At 43.2% G+C, this 20,977-nt stretch overlaps 1 protein-coding gene across 4 annotated transcripts; it reads left to right on the top strand.

Moving 5' to 3' along the window:
- The first annotated feature begins 4,283 nt into the window (after nucleotides 1-4,283).
- Nucleotides 4,284-15,304, top strand: LOC118393192 (KAT8 regulatory NSL complex subunit 3-like). 4 transcript variants are annotated; one of them, XM_035785610.2, is made up of 20 exons: nucleotides 4,288-4,807; nucleotides 5,351-5,614; nucleotides 5,812-5,982; nucleotides 6,189-6,279; nucleotides 6,441-6,626; nucleotides 6,745-6,876; nucleotides 7,168-7,284; nucleotides 7,400-7,498; nucleotides 7,660-7,731; nucleotides 8,109-8,183; nucleotides 8,331-8,488; nucleotides 8,669-8,732; nucleotides 8,931-9,119; nucleotides 10,805-10,961; nucleotides 11,227-11,304; nucleotides 11,688-11,885; nucleotides 12,117-12,204; nucleotides 12,399-12,526; nucleotides 12,927-13,033; nucleotides 13,129-15,304. In XM_035785610.2, exons 2-20 carry the CDS (start codon nucleotides 5,409-5,411, stop codon nucleotides 13,363-13,365), a joined length of 2,553 nt encoding a protein of 850 aa, XP_035641503.1. In that variant the 5' UTR covers nucleotides 4,288-4,807; nucleotides 5,351-5,408; the 3' UTR covers nucleotides 13,366-15,304. The 4 variants fall into 4 exon arrangements, with proteins under 4 accessions (XP_035641505.1, XP_035641503.1, XP_035641506.1 ...); XM_035785611.2 differs by having other exon boundaries at nucleotides 4,295-4,807; nucleotides 11,709-11,885; XM_035785612.2 differs by lacking the exon at nucleotides 12,399-12,526 and having other exon boundaries at nucleotides 4,284-4,807; nucleotides 13,129-13,278.
- The last annotated feature ends 5,673 nt before the right edge of the window (nucleotides 15,305-20,977 follow it).

The following is a 20,977-nucleotide window of genomic DNA, read 5'->3' as shown; positions in this document are numbered from 1 at the left end:
CTTCAAATGTATATATACAGTATATATATTTAAACTTACTGTATTTCCTCATTCACATGTTACTTTCATCACACTTTTTACCTGTGTATTACATTGTTTTACATATCACTATTTTCCTCTTGTGAGATTAAATACATATCTAAAATGTCTGCAAATGTATTTGTCTGGTTATTTGTACTTGTGACAGAAAACATTACTGTTTTGAATTAGTCACTCAGTAAATTTGTACTGCTTTGTACATGAGATAAGCAGATGAGGTTAATGTCTCAGGGGTCTGCCCTTATACACCTGGATACTCACCCATGTACCATAGCAGGAAGGTCTATATTGAAAGGCCACTCACTACACATGACCATGTACAACCCTGTGTTATGTAGATCAGGTTAATGTCTCGATGGTCTAGCCTTTATTGTCTACAGCTGGACAGCCATTCTCACCATTTACCACAGCAGGAAAATTCTCATTGAAAGGCCACCACACATGACACAAGGTTAGGTATATGTCTTGAGGGTCTAGCCTCCAAAAAAGATGAAAAACTTAAACAACATTGATGAACTGACTTTCGTTATAGTAGTCTTTATTGTGATTTGTGAAATGTGAATAAGAAATACATACAAATCCAAACAGCAAAACCAAATGTGTAGCTCACAACATGACATATAAACAGACATCAACCAGAAGAAGAGTGCATACAGTGAGGGGTAAAGTATTTGATCCCCTGCTGATTTTATACATTTGCCCACTGACAAAGATATGATCAGTCTATAATTTTAATGGTAGGTTTATTTGAGCGACAGAACAACAACAAAAATCCAGAAAAACGCATGTCAAAAATTTTATAAATGGATTTACATTTTAATGAGGGGAATAAGTATTTGACTCCCTCTCAATCAGAAAGATTTCTGGCTCCCAGGTGTATTTTATACAGGCAAAGAGCTGAGATTAGGAGCACACTCTTAAAGGGAGTGCTCCTAATCTAAGCTTGTTACCTGTATAAAAGACACCTGTCCACAGAAGCAATCAATCAATCAGATTCTAAACTCTCCACCATGGCCAAGACCAAAGAGCTCTCCAAAGATGTCAGGGACAGGATTGTAGACTTACAAAAGGCTAGAATGGGCTACAAGACCATCGCCAAGCAGCTTGGTGAGAAGGTGACAACAGTTGGTGCGATTATTCGCAAATGGAAGAAACACATAAGAACTGTCAATCTCCCTCGGCCTGGGGCTCCATGCAAGATCTCACCTCGTGGAGTTTCAATGATCATGAGAACGGTGAGGAATCAGCCCAGAACTACACGGGAGGATCTTGTCAATGATATCAAGGCAGCTGGGACCATAGTCACCAAGAAAACAATTGGTCACACACAACGCCGTGAAGGACTGAAATCCTGGAGCGCCCGCAAGGTCCCCCTGCTCAAGAAAGCACATATACATGCCCGTCTGAAGTTTGCCAATGAACATCTGAATGATTCAGAGGACAACTGGGTGAAAGTGTTGTGGTCAGATGAGACCAAAATGGAGCTCTTTGGCATCAACTCAACTCGCCGTGTTTGGAGGAGGAGGAATGCTGCCTGTGACCCCAGGAATACCATCCCCACCGTCAAACATGGAGGTTGAAACATTATGCTTTGGGGGTGTTTATCTGCTAAGGGGACAGGACAACTTCACTGCATCAAAGGGATGATGGATAGGGCCATGTACCGTCAAATCTTGGGTGAGAACCTCCTTCCCTCAGCCAGGACATTGAAAATGGGGACAACAACTGCCCGAGTTACACCAGGAACGCACAATCCCTCCATCGATGCTCAGACTGTCCGTAATAGGCTGAGAGAGGCTGGACTGAGGGCTTGCAGGCCTGTTGTAAGGCAGGTCCTCACCAGATATCACCGGCAACAACGTTGCCTATGGGCACAAACCCACCGTCGCTGGACCAGACAGGACTGGCAAAAAGTGCTCTTCACTGATGAGTCACTGTTTTGTCTCACCAGGGGTGATGGTCGGATTTGCGTTTATCGTCGAAGGAATGAGCATTACACTGAGGCCTGTACTCTGGAGCGGGATCGATTTGGAGGTGAAGGGTCCAACATGGTCAGGGACGGTGTGTCACAGCATCATCGGACTGAGCTTGTTGTCATTGCAGGCAATCTCAACGCTGTGCGTTACAGGGAATACATTCTCCTCCCTCATATGGTACCCTTCCTGCAGGCTCATCCTGACATGACCATCCAGCATGACAATGCTACCAACCATACTGCTCATTCTGTGCGTGATTTCCTGCAAGACAGGAATGTCAGTGTTCTGCCATGGCCAGCGAAGTGCCCGGATCTCAATCCCATTGGATCGGAGGGTGAGGGCTAGGGCCATTCCCCCCAGAAACGTCCGGGAACTTGCAGGTGCCTTGGTGGAAGAGTGGGGTAACATCTCACAGCAAGAACTGGCAAATCTGGTGCAGTCCATGAGGAGGTGATGCACTGCAGTACTTAATGCAGCTGGTGGCCACACCAGATACTGACTGTTACTTTTGATTTTGATCCCCCCTTTGTTCAGGGAAACATTATTCAATTTCTGTTAGTCACATGTATGTGGAACTTGTTCAGTTTATCTCTCAGTTGTTGAATCGTGTTATGTTCAGACAAATATTTACACATGTTAAGTTTGCTGAAAATAAATGCAGTTGACAGTGAGAGGACGTTTCTTTTTTTGCTGAGTTTAGTTAGCATATCTTATCTGGATATGGTCACATCAGGTTTACCCTCAGAGGGAATGCCTGGTATCCCACAAAGACATATGGGCTCTGTGTTTGGGGTCCATGCAAGCACTCCGGCCTTGATAGTGGCATCTGGCCTGCAATGAGTTGCGAGCCAAACTTGCGTCATGAGAAGATTCCCACATCTCGTCGATCATGGTGAAGCGGTACCTTGGATCGCAGCCTGCCTTCAGGACCATTGCTTAAAAGCCCTTGTAGTTGTAGTACTCGCTGTCCGAGTTTTCCGGAGCTCATTTCCGAATATTTTTCCCGGCATTGACAGCTCCTGCACAAAACTGATCATTCCAATGATCCCCAAAATCTCTGGGGATTTCTTCCAATTTTGGAGCAATTGCAATTCAAAAAGAGACATGTTTGTTTCTTCTTCTGTGGTTAATAAATTATTATTAATATGACAATGTCTAATTCAGTTACATTTTAGGTATGTCAGATAATAAGCTGAGAAGTAAAGGGCATTGAGGCAAAGTCATATAGTGAGTGAGTGAGAAACTAAACTGCTAACACAATGTGGAACAAAAATGTAACTGAAAATCTATCTGTGGGGTTTATTGATTGTTCTCTCATTTCCTATAGGTACAGCTCTAGCTGTAATCCTGTTTGTTCTGCCTCCACTGTCCCATGCTGCGTGTCATCTTTCAAAATATGAAACCAGGCAAAGGACAAGACAACAACCACTCAACAAACAAGACAAAACATATAGGCCTACATTAGCCCGTAGAGCACAAATTAATGAAAAGAATGTCAACTATGTTTTACATTTCAGAAACTGATGCTGTGTTAGGAAGCCTACTCTGATGAATCACATAGTGTCTTTTTGGGCATGATCCATTGCCAGGACCATTTGGATGGTACATGGCATTCTCTAGGCTCTAGGTGGAGGAACAGTGGATGAGATGTGCTGCCATGCGTAAGAAACATGATACAAACATGTTGTTATGAATGGTCATAATCATGGCACGTTGTCTTTACCATTTCAGTTTGTTGGAATAAAAGTAGTTCACTTTTGGCTCTAATGAAAAGAAAGAACTGTACAATATAATTTGCTAATTTGATTTGTTTGGTGTTGGGCTGCATTTCCATGCAATGTTCCAAATGACTGCACGACGGAACTTGATATGAAGAGGTGTAAATATGACGTATTTAAGAAGAATGATCGAGCTGTGCCATGCCCGTACTTTGGTGGCGTGGGGAAATTATTGGTGTTGTCTGTCATTTACTGCCAGTAAAATATCAATAAAAAATATCATTCAGATAATTCAAACTATTTTTTTTGTGTATGTGTGTGTGTGTGGTGGTGTTGGGGGGGGCTTCTTCTATCCTTGTGGGGACCTAAAACACCAGGGTTTGAATTAGGGTAAGGGGCTATTGGTTTAAAAATCATATTTATTGACTGTTTTCACATTTTACAATCATAATAGATACAAATATATAAATACAAATCAGCTTTCACATCAATACATGGATTCATTATTACATAACATGGTTTACAGTGTGTAGTAGCAGTTCCATAAAATGTGTTCTAAACTCTCATCATCAAAATGTGTTCTAAACTCTCATCATCATGACAATTAGGCATAGGACAAAACAATTAGGCATGTACAAAACAGCTCCACTTTACTACGGAACGCACTGGTAAACGTCGTACGAAAATCCACCATGCAGTTTTTATTTCATTTGCTGACAATTGTGCACTGAGTAGATTTTTAATGCATTCTTTACCATCTGGTTAACATAGAGCCACTGCTTTTCAGGGTTCAGAGCAGGCGCTGGCCAAGGCCACAGTACATGCACCGCCCGTAGGAAATAGCTACCCAGGCGGTGTTTTACATCCGTGTACTGACAGTGGCACGCGCCCACTCAAAACAAAAGGAAGTCGGCTATAATCAATGATTTATATAAATCCGAGGCGGAGTAGTCCTTCTTAAATGTGACAATTTACACGGAATTTAGATTTTGACGTTTATATTTTATTGAATTTTGACTTAATTAGATTTCGATTGCAATCACATAATGCTATCAATGGTAGTAGTATGAAAAGGTGAGTAGCCAATACGACTAGCGCGTGCTCGCTTTAATGCTACTATGCACGCCAAGTTAGCTAGCTACGTTGCCACGTTGTAATGCCCGGTATGACTGTTAGTTACCCCTTCTGTAAGCCATGCGCTAACGTTAGTGTAATGCATATTTCGTGTTAGGTAGCTAACTAGCTAGTTGGCGTTAGCGCATCTGTCTAGGTATGTAGCTAGCTTACGTTAGCAAGTTAGCCAGCTACATAATAAAGTAATGTCAACAAAGCACAGATCGCTCTCCGCCATGCATGAAGAAAACGCATGTTGCTTGCTATCAACATTATGAGAACATCTCTAAAGAATCTAGCTAGCTAAAATAATAGCTAGCTAAAATAATGCCGTTAGCCAGCCAGCTAGCTAGCGTTACAAAGTTGGTTATTAAGCCAATGCATAAGAAGGGTGCTTGTAACGAACCAGATGTGGGTTAAAGATGAGTGGTCCAACTCACATGACCTGATGTCCCATTATGTTTTGACGTATATGATATTGATCATGGTTCCTCCCCCCCTCAGGCTTGGGTTGAAAGGACCACTCTCCCAGAGCTGTAGAGCCTTGGGGTCTCAGTAGAGGATGTACTGTAGTGGGGACTTCCAGACTTCAGCGCAGAGGATGGGTACATCCTTGCTGTTCCAGTTGTCTGTTCATGAGCGTGAGCAGGACTTGGTGTTATTGGACCACAGCTATGCCAAGCCATGGAATGCCCACCCGGACGCCAGCAGTGCCCGGCCCACGCGCATGCTGTTCGTCACACCCCGTCGCCAACCTGATGCCACTCCGTGAGTGTCAAACCTCATAATCCTCACTAATGACTCAATGCCCAAATTATTTTATGCACACATATGACAACACTGAAGACATGTCTATCTTTCTGCCTCAGAACAAATTTCATTTTGTAACTTTATCAAGGCAATAATTAAGTGACTGCTAAAACTGGATAACATCATTGACTGTAGTATGTTTGTGTCTTTTGCAGGGAATCAGACCTGTCAATAGATGTGGAATCTGTCACGCCTACACCTATCCGACTCTATGACAACCAGAAAGCACGCAGTGTTATGAAGGAGTGTGAGCGACATGTTTTATTTGCTCGCACAGTTGCCGATGGTCCCCCACCCCCTGATGACTGGGACGAACGCATCAACAAGTGAGTGGCCCCTACCCAACATCCCTTTGAATAACCCTATAGAGTTTTTCAAAATATACATTATTTCGGACTTCTGTGGTGCAGTTACCTTGTTTGCTCAGCTCTTGTATACACTGTTTTCCTAAATGATTAATGTCTCTCAATCTCCATTTCAAATAGTGATCATCTTCATACTTCAATATTGGTACACACTGCTTGTATTACAGGGCTGGATGGTCGGTCACTCAAAACAAATTATTTAATAAGCTGCTGAAAGCTCTGCAAGCTGAACGACTGGCCCGGCTTGCCAATGAAAATGTGAGTTCATAAACACCAGCTAAATGCTTTTGTATGTGGTGCGTATTTTGTTTCAAATGTGATTCAACACGAAAATATTGTATTGACATGTTTCAGTTTGAATGACTATCAAAGTTCCTGTCCCTGTTGTCTTACCATCTCGCCACCCTTCTGACTCGTAGGCCTCCAATGAGCCAGTATTGCGCAGGATTGCTGTGGACAAATGTGCCCGGAAGGTCCGCCATGCACTGGCCAGTGTCAATTGGGACACCAAACTGACCCAGTGGCTACACAGCACCCTGATAGAGTCTCTCAGTCTGGCCATGCTGGCTGCTTACCTGGACGTACTGCAGACACTCAAGAGCAAGGTACTCATTGTCTCTCTCTCTCAAAATGTGATTACACTTTGATGTTATGACACATGCGTTCTTATATAGAGGGATACATTCTATCAGGGTGATTCACCATTCCTCTCTGTCTGTGCAGTTGCCCTTGCTGATTGACAGAATGCTGCTGACGTCGTCAGTAAAGACTGGAGCGGCTGGTGCAGAAGCCCTCTCTCTGCTCCTGAAGAGGCCGTGGGATCCAGCCGTGGGCGTTCTGTCTCACAACAAACCGGTACGTCTCTAATGCTGATATCCGTGTCAGTGGTGCTGGGAGCAATCAGAATTCACTGCAGTCAAAGAATGAATAGGACAATGGAAACAAACACACATTCCAAATTATAATAGGGATGAAAGTGATAGTTGTGGCAGTAAGAGAAAGCTCTTAGTAGTTTCATCTTTATACTGTTTTATACGGCTAACTGTCTTACTTTGACCACTGTTTTGACTTGCACTACTTTGATTACATTTCCCAAATGATGTGATGATAACCAGATGCCTATCTTTGTGCTTGTTTGTATTGCAGAGCAAGCTTCCTGGCTCCCCACTCATCTTAATTGTACCATCAGGTCCCACCAATCCTGCTCTTTCTACCCCGCGCCGATTTAGATTTTGGCAGTCACAACTCTCCTGCTTGGGAAAGGTTTATATCTATTCTATTCATACTCAAGTGTGACTGCGTCTCTGTGTTTTATTCACACCCAATAGGCTTTTGGGAAAGTAATTGAATGACTTACTGTATAATCTGTCTATCCCAGGTCATCCCAGTAAGTACCCATGTAAACAGTGGAGCCAATGTGGGTATCGCTCAGTGTCTGGAGCACATGTTGGCCACAGTCAGGGCCAAAGTCATGGAGGTAAGGCTGGTCTATGAATCTGAAGTTGTGTATCCAGATTAATGTTCCTAATGGATTTGACCGTTGCTGCTAATTGAGATTGTTGTTTGAATACTATTTACCAGACTGATCTGTCTTCATTTGCTTCTATTCATTTGCTTTTCAATGCATTTATGCACCAGGTCCACAGTCACTTCCCTCACAAACCCATTATCTTGGTTGGCTGGAATGTGGGAGCTCTCATCGCCTGTCACGTAAGGCTGCTTTATGAATGCTGTCTCTGTCTATACTGAACACATATAAACGCAACATGCAACTATTTCAAGGAGTTATAGTTAATATCAGGAAATCAGTCAATAAGAAATGAGATCCTAATCTATGAGTTTCACATGACTGTGCAGGGTCGCAGCCATGGGTGGGCCTGGGAGGGCATAGACATGGGACAAACACTTTACACGTTGGGTTTATATTTTTGTTCAGTATATATGGTGTCCACATTTCCTAAGAGAATTCTCTGTGATGCTCAGAAAGATATACATCTGTTGGTTATTGAAAACCAATCCACGGTTTGACGTGTGTGATGGGTGGATGTGACATTGGCGCACATATTGACGTGGTTGTCCTCTCCCAGGTCTCCCTCATGGAGTACCTGACCGCTGTGGTGTGTCTTGGCTTTCCTCTGCTAACAATCAATGGGGCAAGAGGGGTAAGGAAATATGCTCAAAAGTTTTCTGCCTTGTGGAGACATTAGGATATGATCCTTCTACTTGTCTTACAGTTTCAACATTCTTTCACGGGTCAGGGATGTGAGTCACAGACTTGTATTGACTGTATTTGTATTGTTGACTGGCAGGATGTGGACGACCCCTTACTGGACATGAAGACCCCAGTGCTGTTTGTGGTTGGTCAGAACGCTTTGCAGTGTGGCACAGAGGCCATGGAGGAGTTCCGAGAGAAACTCAGAGTCGACAACAGCATGGTGGTGGTGGGGGGAGCTGAAGACAACCTCAGGTGGGTTAAGCCTACCCTGAGTTTACTCTGAGGAGGGTTAGTGGTCTTCACACGTGGTCTTAAGAAAGCAATTTTAAATTGGTTGATTGCTCACAGTCATTTTCTGCATGGCTATTCAATTGAAGAATGAGGACATTTCAGTTTATTTCTCAGTCATGATTAAATGGTGTCTTTCCTCAGGATCAACTCAACAAAGATCAAATCAGAGGGATTGACACAGACCATGGTGGATCGCTGCATTCAGGTTGGTCCATTTTTCTTGTCCTTGTCTTGGAAAGGAACCATGTTTGTTTTATCCAGACAATGGTTGGCTAAGTACAGGAGTTTCTATGAAAACTCAAAAGAATTTTGAGAATTAAAACCATGGCCATCAAACTCTTCACATATAGTGTCAGTGAAATGCGTTTGATGCAGATATATGCCTGTTGTCTCTCATGTGTAGGATGAGATAGCAGACTTCCTGTCGGGAGTGCTGGAGCGGGCGGAGAGCCACGGCCACAGCTCCGGGGAGCTGAGGGACCTGGACACAGAGAAGAAGAAGCAGCCCTGGCGGGAGTTACCCTTTGACCTAGAGAGGGCCCGCCCCTCTTCCCCTGCCCTCAGAGTACCTATCTCCCCCTCAGGCTCCGAGGTACATCCTGCATCACTCAGTCACACTTAGGAAAACTAACAAGGAAATGCTAGGAATTATATACACTGACTGTACAAAACATTAGGAACACCTTTTGCTCTCAGAACAGCCTAAGTCCGCTGGGGCATGGACTCCATATTTTGTTATGTTACAGCTTTATTCTAAAATGTATAAAATTAAAATAAAAACTCATAAATCTACACACAATACCCCATAATGACAAAGAAAAAACAGGTTTTACATTTTTTTGCAAATGTATTAAAAAACAACAACAGATACCTTATTTACATTAGTATTCAGACCCTTTGCTATGAGACTTGATTGGATGTGATTTGGAAAGGCACACACCTGTGTATATAAGGTCCCACAGTTGACAGTGCATGCCAGAGAAAAACCAAGCCATGAGGTAGAAGGAATTTTCCATAGAGCTCTGAGAGAGGATTGTGTCGAGCCACAGATCTGGAGAAGGGTACCAAAACATTTCTGTAGCATTAAAGGTCTCCAAGAACACAGTGGCCTCCATCATTGTTAAATGGAATAAGTTTGGAAACACCAAGACTCTTCCTAGAGCTGGCCACCTGGCCAAACTCAGCAATCGGGGGAGAAGGGCCTTGGTCAGGGAGGTGACCAAGAACCCGATGGTCACTTTGACAGAGCTCCAGAGTTCCTCTGTGGAGATGGGAGAACGATCCAGAAGTACAACCATCTCTGCAGCACTCCACCAATCAGGCCTTTGTGGTAGAATGGCCAGACAGAAGCCACTCTTCAGTAAAAGACATGACAGCCCGCTTGGAGTTTGCCAAAAGACAGCTAAAGAAGCAGGATTCTCTGGTTTGATGAAAACAAGATTGAACTCTTTGGCCTGAATGCCTCCCCATCCAACCTGATAGAGCTTGAGTATCTGCAGAGAATGGGATAAACTCCCCAAATACAGGTGTGCAAAGATTGTGCTTTAACAAAGTACTGAGTAAAGGGTCTGAATACTTATGTAAATTTGATATTTCTGTTTTATTCTTTAGAAATTAGCAAAAACGTCTTAACCTGTTTTTGCTTTGTCATTATGGGGTATTGTGTGTAGATTGAGGGGCGGAAAAACAATGTAATACATTTTAGAACAAAGCTGTAACGAAACAAAATATGAAAAAAGCCAAAGGGTCTGAATACTTACCGACGGGTCGTTATCACTTAATTGTTTTATTATATAAATAACTGTGGGTCAAAGAAAAGTCAGTGTATAACATCATTGCCCATCATGCATTGCTTTAACTTTCAAAATATTTTTCCGGAGTTTGCCCACAAAAATTTTTTTTTCCTACGAATGAAGTCGCTCATTTTGGGGGGTCTTTTCACATACAAACGCACAAAATCTGCTGAAATACTTTTTGTACATATGTGCATGAATTGAGTGATTGATTGTGTTGGATGGCTTGAGACGGCATCCAAATAAAAGAAACATCTCTATTTTAGGCTGACAGATTCTTATGGGGATTTTGTATTATTATGCTAATTCGATTTCCACAGGGTGCAGACATTGACCTTAGGGGGTTGACAAGTGTCATCAAAAAGGGATCATATCTTTCACCTGATCAGACTGTCATTGAAAGAGCAGGTGTTCCTAATGTTTTGTATACTCAGTGTACATTGCTGATCATTTGATTAACCGTGTTTTCTGGTTGTGTCCTCAGGACATGTCCAGTGTTTGCAGCAGTCCCACCTCCAGCCCCAAGCCAAAGACCTCTGGACTGTCCCCGGCACAGAAGTCCAGCCTGATCACCGCCACACAACTCCTCAAGACCCATATGCAGCGGTCTGGGACGGTGCTCACACACAAGCAGGCACAAGGTTTGTGGGCTTACTTGCGTGTATGAACACACACACACACAGCTCTCACATTTGACACATTTGTTTGTGTGCGTTTGTTCTAATGAGTCAGTCCCCTCCATTGCCAATGTGGGCTTTGGAAAATGTGAATGAAATATTGAATGGTGAAAATAGTTTTCTTCGACATGAATCTTGTTAGAGCAGTCGCGACAACAGAAGGGCACAATGGAACGTAACTGATATCTTTTCATCCCTTCTTTTTTTTATCCCTTTTAATTCATTCCAGCCCAGTTTGCTGCTTTTATGAAACAAAACATGCTTGTGAGGAAAAATCTGCCCCCTGGCGCTCCCTCCTGTGTCTTTGGTAAGTATCTCCTCTTTTCTCTTCTGTCTGCCATCTAACCTCTGACTGCCAGATCATTAGCCTCTGCCGAGTTCCCAACTACCGGATGTTCCAGGGTTTTTTCCGGTTATGACGCGACTTCTACTTTTGGACGTTAACAAGGCGACACTCCATCTGAACTCCTCCACATTTACTGGACTTGTTGAACAATGCAGAAGAGAACCTTCCATTTTTACTTCGATTTTTTCTCGTCAAGACCGGGATGTAGGGGAACTAGTTTTAGATGTTTATTTTACGCCTTCTACGTTAGGTTACCAGATAATTGATGTACATTTTTTACAGGGTCATATAACAATTTTGAGAATTTTTATCAGGGTTGAAGTGGTCTGGTTTGTATATCCCAGTCAGTGATGTCTGTGTCTCAGTGCCTGTATCCAGTGAGCAGACTGAGAGCCTGGAGAGAGATGAGCTGATGACCCATTTGAAGAGAAGGCAGACGCCCAGCCCCACTCCCACCAAGGCCTCAAAGAGAGCCAAGATCAAGGTGACCATCCTGCATGGAGAGTCAGCAGGGGTTGCTGTCAGCTCTGCAGCACAGGAAGGTAACTGGCTCAGATTTAAGTATGGGCAGTTTTCTGCTCTAAATGAATGATTCAGTAAAGAAAAATTAGAAATAGTTTCCAAGTTAATTTAAATATTTGTAGGGCTTATATGGATCATATTCATATTCATTTCCACCATTTCAAAACTCATTAGAAACCATTCAATGTCATATTGTGGCCTTGTCCAATCAGATTTGGCTTATTCTCTTCATTGTCTGTTTTCCAATGCAGTGGGACCCTCTGGGAAGCCCCTGAATGTGACTGTGGGTCAGACTGTATCTGGAGCCAAGGAAGTCTCCAGACTACTCACAGCCCAGCGGTAGGCCTGACACACCATGATCTCCAACTTTCCAAACTCTAGCCCGTTGGGCAGCGGTGTGTGCTGCAAACGGATTGAGTTCTGGACTGGTTGGAAGTTATTGTATAGAAAATAAACTATGGGGAGGGTAGCTATCACAGCAGCTCTGTTTATCAGAGCAACTTTGAGTAGATTGATTGTGTGTGTTAATGCAGGTCTGGTAGTCTGACAGGGGTGTCTAGTTCCCAGAGCTCGGGTTCCAGCTCTTTCCACAATCTGCAGAGTTGCATGGTGTCAGGGTCCTCCTCACAAGTCCAGGCGCAAGCTCCTGCTACTGCCCAAGGTATCTCCTACCTGCCTGCACAACTGTCCTGACTCGGCACTGCAGCAGATCTATCTCACAGAACACTGTGAACTACAACCAAATATGTTGTACAGTATATTTTCACAGATTTGTTAGTTGCAATGCAGAGAAACAGAGAATCAATGTAAAAAGAATGGGACTAAAGTGGAGTTTTACGTCATGACTTTGAGCACTTCACGAGAACCGATCTGAGCAAACAATGTTATTGATTACTTACCCTTGCAATGTCTCTGCTTGTTTTTTCAAGGTCGTTATTTTGAATAGACAAATAGGGGTGGTTCTCAACTGTCGTCACCAGCAATTGTGTTGTTGAGCTTCCTGTATTGACTGTGTCTAAATGTGAACTGTGCTGAATCATTCTCGCTGTGTTTGTGTGCAGCACCTTCCGCCAGCAGCCTCCTCCACGGCCTAAGTTTCAGTCTACAGGAGATGGTGACCAAATCCCCTAGCCTGCCCAGCACAACAGCTAGCATGGGCAGCATTCAGGTACACCCAGCCTCAAAAACCTGCTAAAAGTATCCTTGTGTCTGTGTGTGCTGACTCATTGTTACTGACTGGCTCTACCTCTCCTCTCTCCCTAGGCCCTCGGTGGGAAGCCCCAGGGTCAGGTTCTTAACTCCATAGATACTGGCAGCAGCACTCTGCTCCGGGCAGTGCCTGTGGTCTCCACTGGAGGGCTGACCAAGACAACTGCCATCCACCAGCTACTCAACAACGGTGGGCTGGCCAAGCCGGCGAGTGGCCTCCCCGGCCTGCCACACATCTCCACCCAGAGTGCAAGTACGTCTCGAACTGCCAAACCAAGGCGGCCACGCTGAATGCCCAGGGTTAACTCCTTAACCCCTTGTTTCGGGAAAGCTAGAATAGCAGGACGGGCCCTATCGCCAGTTCACTTTGGCCACACTACAGATGGGTGACACAGATAGTGGACAGCAAGATCAGTAATGTGTATGCAGATAGTCATCTATGAAGATCCTAGGTGTTGTCAGTATTTGAAAAGCCAGACTTGCAGCCGTGTAACATCGAGTATATACATTTGTATCATACGGGATGTTTTTGTACTAATTTTCATGTTTGAAAGAGCCATAAGGAAAACATCAATGAATACCATGATCTGGGGGGATGTGACATTGGAATTAGAAGTTTGATGAAGTCAAGTTTAATAGTTATTGTTTCTGAATCAATGGAAGTCTGCGGATATGTCAAATGTAAATGTTCAAAATGCTGACATGAGAATCCGTCAATGGCATGTTCATATTTGCATGATGTTGCTTTGAATACATGGAACTCTTGATACAAAATTGATGTCACAAGAATTGTGAATCAGGAGGGCCAAAAATGAGTGCATTTTAACATTGACTAAATGTCACATGACTACAGAATATGTCAATGGCCCTGTTCAGAATGAATTTCTTCACCACATACGTCCACTCGGTAAAGATGGTCTTCATGTTACATTATTAATTAAATCACCTGCAAGCAGCAGCCGTACTTCCAGATGTGCACAAGGACCCACAGACTCACTTTGGAGAGAATAGAAGAGTTGAAGACAGTAATATTCAGAGTAGAAGAGTTGAAGACAGTAATATTCAGAGTAGAAGAGTTGAAGACAGTAATATTCACATCCGGCATATGTTTCTGTTTCTATCATTACGATAAAGACTGGAAAATAACCCATGTTTTCATTCCTATTTTTTGATTGAGAAATGGATGTTGCTGTTAAGATATCCAAGTCTTCCACTCCTTCCCCAGGATTGCTGTTGTCTTTGGAGGCTTATTTTTGTAATTCTGTGTAAAGTTCGAACCTGGATGAATCATTTACACTAAGACTAAAACAAGTTATTTTTATCCTTACATACTCCAGTAGAAATCCTGTATATACGGGAAGATCTCAATTGCATACACCTCGCGTCCTCTACACAAAACCCATTTGAGGACAGGGACCTCTGGCTTTCTCATCCAATGGGTTTTGAGAAGGAGAGAGGATGTGAGGAGTATGCCATTGAGATCTTTCCTCACTGTGTCTCCTGACATGGACTGTTCCCGTCAGTGAGAAAAGCAAGCCAGACATGAAAATACAGACAAACACCAAATACGCCCTTGGGTACTTAGTTTTATTTGAAGAAATATTTGATCTGATTTAAATATTTTTCCCCCATCGGATTAACACTGCTGGATACTCGCTGTTCAGGAATGTCAGTTGTAAAGTTGCCTGCTTTGCTGTGTCTGCGGGAAAATTCTGTCTGAACTAGGCTTGACACCCAGATTTAGTTAAAAGATCAGAGTAGATGTGTAACCCATGCCATCTCTGTGTGTTGGCAGCAGGGCTGCAGAGCCCCCAAAAATATAATTGTGACGCTGCAAGGACAGCCCAGCAGAATATCTGCACTGGGCTAGGCTGTGGGTGGCAAACATCCCGTCACTCCCTGACCTTAGTTATCTTTGTTTTCTTTATTATTTTGGTTAGGTCAGAGGGTGGTATGTGTGTTTTTGTCTTGTCTAGGTTTTTTTGTATATCTATGGGGTTTTGGTATGTAGGTCTATGGTGGCCTGAATTGGTTCCCAATCAGAGACCGCTGTTTATTGTTGTCTCTGATTGGGGATCCTATTTAGGTCGCCATTTTGGTTTTGTGGGTTATTATTCTATGTTTCGTTGCCTGTTCGCACTAGTCATGTTGCTTCACGGTTCGTTTTGTTATTTTGTATAGTTTTGTTCAGTGTTGCATTTGTTTAATAAATTAGAATGTACGCCTTTCACACTGCGCCTTGGTCTCCTTATGACTACCGTGACAGAATAACCCACCAAACCAGGACCAAGCAACGTGAAAAGGAGGAACAGCGCTTAATGGGGAAATGGACCTGGGCGGAGATATTAGATTGAGCAGGACCCTGGACACAGCCGGGGGAGTATCGCCGTCCTAAGGAGGAGTTAGAGGCAGCGAAAGCGGAACGGTGATACTGCGAGGATAAATACCGGAGAATAAAGGAACAGGGACGATATGAAGGTACACGGCTAGCACGGAAGCCCGTCCGTAGCCATGAAGTGCTTTGAAAGGCTGGTAATGGCTCACATCAACATCATTATCCTAGAAACCCTAGACCCACTCCAATTTGCATACCGCCCAAACAAATCAGATGATGCAATCTCTATTGCACTCCACACTGCCCTTTCCCACCTGGACAAAAGGAACACTTATATGAGTGCTGTTCATTGACTACAGCTCAGCGTTCAACACCATAGTACACATCTGCCATGCTTATCCTCAACACTGGAGCTTCCCAGGGGTGAGTGCTCAATCCCCTCCTGTACTCCCTGTTCACCCACGACTGCATGGCCAGGCACGACTCCAACACCATCATTAAGTTTGCTGACGACACAACAGCCTGATCACCGACAACGACGAGACAGTCTCTAGGGAGGAGGTCAGAGACCTGGCCGGGTGGTGCCAGAATAACAACCTATCCCTCAACATAACCAAGACTAAGGAGATGATTGTGGACTACAGGAAAAGGAGCACCGAGCACGTCCCCATTCTCATCGACGGGGCTGTAGTGGAGCAGGTTGAAAGCTTCAAATTCCTTGGTGTCCACATCAACAACAAACTAGATTGGTCCAAACACACCAAGGTCCTTCTGTAGCTCAGTTGGTAGAGCATGGCGCTTGTAACGCCAGGGTAGTGGGTTCGATCCCCGGGACCACCCATACGTAAAATGTATGCACACATGACTGTAAGTCGCTTTGGATAAAAGCGTCTGCTAAATGGCATATATTATTATTATTATTAAGACAGCCGTGAAGAGGGCACGACAAAGCCTCAGAAAACTAAAATGATTTGGCATGGGTCCTGAGATCCTCAAAAGGTTCTACAGCTGCAACATCAAGAGCATCCTGACCGGTTGTATCACTGCTTTGCACGGCAATTGCTCTACCTCCGACCGCAAGGCACTTCAGAGGGTAGTGCGTACGACCCAGTACATCACTGGGGCTAAGCTGCCTGCCATCCAGGACCTCTACACCAGGCGGTGTCAGAGGAAGGCCCTAAAAATTGTAAAAGACCCCAGCCACCCCAGTCATAGACTGTTCTCTCTACTACCACATGACAAGCGGTACCGGAGTGCCAAGTCTAAGACAAAAAGGCTTCTCGACAGTTTTTACCCCCAAGCCATAGGACTCCTGAACAGGTAACCAAATGGTTACCCGGACTATTTGCATTGTGTGCCTCCTGGCTCGCCGTCGACGTCCCACCCCTATTTTACCATGCTGCTGCTACTCTCTGTTTATCTTATATGCATAGTCACTTTAACTATACATTCATGTACATACTACCTAAATTGGCCTGACCAACCAGTGCTCCCGCACATTGGCTGCTCGGGCTATCTGCATTGGGTCCCACCACCCGCCAACCCCTCGTTTTACGCTCTGCTAATCTCTGTTCATCATATATGCAGTCACTTTAACGATACCTACATGTACATACTTCTTCAATAAGCCTGACTAACAGGTGTCTGTATATAGCCTTGCTACCCTTTTTTCAAATGTTTTATTTCTTTACTTACCTACACACACACCCACACACCTTTTTTTCCGCACCCATTGGTTAGAGCCTGTAAGTAAGCATTTCACTGTAAGGCCTACACCTGTTGTATTCAGGTGCACGTGACAAATAAACTTTGATTTGATTCTTGACACACTCAAAACGGTGCAGCTGGTACCTACTACCATGGTACCTACTACTGTTCAAAGGCACTTAAATATTTTGTCTTGCCCATCACCCTGTGAATGGCACATACACAATCCATGTCTCAAGGCTTAAAAATCCTTCTTTAATGTGTCTCCTCCCCTTCATACACAGATGGAAGTGGATTTAACAAGTGACATCATAGAAGGATCATAATTTTCACCTGGATCCACTTGGTTAGTCTGTCACGAAAAGAGCAGGTGTTCTTAATGTTTTGTACACTGTATATCCTCTTTTTCAGTGATGACCTAATGATGATCGTGATGACTGAATCATGCCAGATGCCAAATGTGATGCCATCATCCTGAACGGGGCTATGATCTGACTATTCAGATATGTAGATATGAGTTATGTACCCCCTGCCCTTACGTCTACTCCCACCCCAATGCAGCAGAGGAACACTGCATTGCGTAAAGGATTCATTCCCCATGGTTTGAGATGACTAGCTGTGTAGTGGATGAGTCTCCATTCTGCTACAGGCACTCTCCATCAACCCAACTGCCATACGTTGAGAGTTGAGGGCTTACGTTATTGAAGGTATTTTGTCACATTTTGTAATCCTCAGCATCGTTGAAAAGGATAGCCCTAACAATTATTTTCTGTATGCTTTGTTCTGTAACTTTGTTTGACTCCAGTTGGGTCAATTAATTTATAATTTGACCTCTATCTCATGGGAGGAATTATATAAAGCTTTTTGGCCTGGCAAGATGTTTCAAAAATATGTGTGGGACATTGTTCGCATTTATTAATAGGTGGACTACTCCTGTGTTGTAAATATGTATTTACAGATCAAACATTTTACTTTTAAATGGAACAAGAGCGAGGTGAGAGGATGTGATTGTTATCACAGAGGTTCACCATCATTTTGATTTTCATGTAAGTTTGAATAACTCTTCATTGGCAAGTAGTGAAGCATTGAACAACCACATCATTATCTTCATACGTTATTCTTCTGCACTGTGTCTTCATTACACACAGTCAGACAATATAGAGGAGAGAGTATGTTTTCGCTCTTATATACGCCCAGCTTTGTCTGTGATAAACAGGGGATAAGTAAGCCAGTCCTGAAGATAGTCCAACAGCAGTTTCTGGCTAACTTCCCCACAGTTCATGGTCATATTTATTCCTTCAGGCAATCCATGTTTCACTCCTACCACAATGCCACATGGGTAATCTATAATGTGGGCTGCAAGTGTTTGTCTCAAACACACTTTCTACATTAAGCTTTGTATGTGGACACCTGCTCGTCGAACATCTCATTCCAAAATCATGGGCATTAATATGGAGTTGGTTCCCACTTTGCTGCTATAACAGCCTCCACTCTTCTGGGAAGGCTTTCCACTAGATGTCAGAACATTGCTGGGGAAACTTGTTTCCATTCAGCCACAAGAGCATTAGTGAGGTTGTGCACTGATGTTTGGCAATTAGGCCTGGCTCGCAGTCGACGTTCCAATTCATCCCAAAGGTGTTCAATGGGGTTGAGATCAGGGCTCTGTGCAGACCAGTGAAGTTCTTCCACACCGATCTCGACCAAGCATTTCTGTATGGACCTCACTTTGTGCACGGTGGCATTGTAATACTGAAACAGGAGAGGACCTTCCCCAAACTTTTGCCACAAAGTCGGAAGCACAGAATCTTATAGAATGTCATTGTATGCTGTATCGTTAAGATTTCCCTTCACTGGAACTAAGGGGCCTAGCCCGAACCATGAAAAACAGCCCCTGACCATTATTCCTCCACCAAACTTTACAGTTGTCACTGCATTTGGGCAGATAGCATTCTCCTGGCATCCGCCATACCCAGATTCGTCCGTCGGACTGCCAGATGGTGAAGTATGATTCATTACTCCAGAGAACATGTTTTCACTGCTCCAGAGTCCAATGACGGTGCACTTTACACCACTCCAGCCAATACTTACCATTGTGCATGGTGATCTTAGGCTTGTGTGCAGCTGCTTGGCCATAGAAACCCATTTCATGAAGCTCCTGATGAACAGTTATTGTGCTGACGTTGCTTCCAGAGGCAGTTTGGAACTCGGCTTTAGATTTGTGTATTGTTTTGAATTGTTAGATAGATACTACTGCACTGTTGGAGCTAGGAACACAAGCATTTCGCTACACCCGCAATAACATCTGCTAAACGTGTATGTGATCAATTAACATTTGATTCGATTTTTTATTGAGTATTGCAACCGAGGACAGACGATTTGTATGCTCTTCAGCACTCGGCGGTCCAGTTCTATGAGCTTGTGCGGCCTACCACTTCGCGTCTGAGCCGTTATTGCTTCTAGACATTTCCACTTCACAATAAAGTCACTTACAGTTGACCGGGGAAGCTCTATCAGGGCATCTTATGATGGTGCCACGTTGAAAGTCACTGAGCTCTTCAGTACGGGCCATTCTACTGCCAATGATTGTCTATGGAGATTGCATGTCTGTGTGCTCGATTTTAAACACCTGTCAGCAACGGGTGTGGCTAAAATAGCCGAATCCACTCATTTGAAAGGGGTTTCCACATACTTTTGGCCATGTAGTGTATTTTACATCTCCAAAACTGACAAATTTGCTTGGTTGCTTCCGACGCTTACTGAGTGAGACCCCCACTTACTGAGAAATGATTCAGGCCACATTTGATCAGGATCTTTGTGTCAAAATGCCACTTGTATTTAGTCAACACAGCTCCATCCTGTTCACTCCTAAATCACTGGGATGAGACACCTGACAAATCAAATGCTAACTCAGCAATGACAAATCAAACGCTAACTCAACTGTCTTTGCAGACTGATCTACATGTTTTTGCAAACTTTGAATTGTCTACATTGAGTTTGCACAATTGATCATTTTATTTTTGATCTTTTACATGTTTGCTGTCGAGTCATTTGTAATTCAGTTAATAATGAAATAATCAATCTTTGTCATCCTTCGTGTTTACTTTTAGATTACAAATAAATTGTGTATTTCTTTGCAAGTAAAATATGATAATTCCATGTGTTGGCAACAGGTGGCGCTCAACTCAGTAAAAACCATTACTGTTTTAACTCTGGTTCTTAATGATACACAGTATGAGTTATAGCTCCCTTTTTATTTTTCTAAATGAATATTTCCTTTTGTCTCTAATTGCATAGTTAGTTTGATATCTGATTTATAGATTTCATCAAGTGAAAATAAGGCTGTGGTATCTTAGTCACATCTATGGAAGGGTTCTGGCTTGTGTCTGGGGTAGGGGGAAGCCTGTTTGATAAACAGCTTAATGTTTCTTTACAACCAGACAAAATACATGATGAACTGTGTGTCTTATAAACCACCTGAGTAGAATAGTGATGACAATGCCAGCCAGGAATAAAAGTGTGTGTGTGCAAAAGTGTGCATGTGTGTCAATCCATCTCCATTGGCCTTTCTTTATATTGACTATGGGAGCAGAGGGTGTGATCATTTGGGATGATGAAACACAAAATGTTATTTGTAGCTTTGTAATGATAGGTTTTCGATTTACTTACTTTCAAATTACACAAATCAAGTCAAGTTTATTTCTCATATACACAGGAACACATGGGACACAAAAACATAAGACTGGTTGCTCTTAATTTTCCAGTATTGACCATGTTGAAATGAAATGTGTTTACACAATTCAATCATGTTTGTTAAATTGAGGGATTATAATTAATTAAAGACTAAGATAAATAACTATTTTA

This window comes from Oncorhynchus keta, chromosome 14 (genome assembly GCF_023373465.1).
Source record: "Oncorhynchus keta strain PuntledgeMale-10-30-2019 chromosome 14, Oket_V2, whole genome shotgun sequence".
Lineage (NCBI taxonomy): Eukaryota > Metazoa > Chordata > Actinopteri > Salmoniformes > Salmonidae > Oncorhynchus > Oncorhynchus keta.
This window is presented reverse-complemented; position numbering and strand designations above follow the sequence as displayed.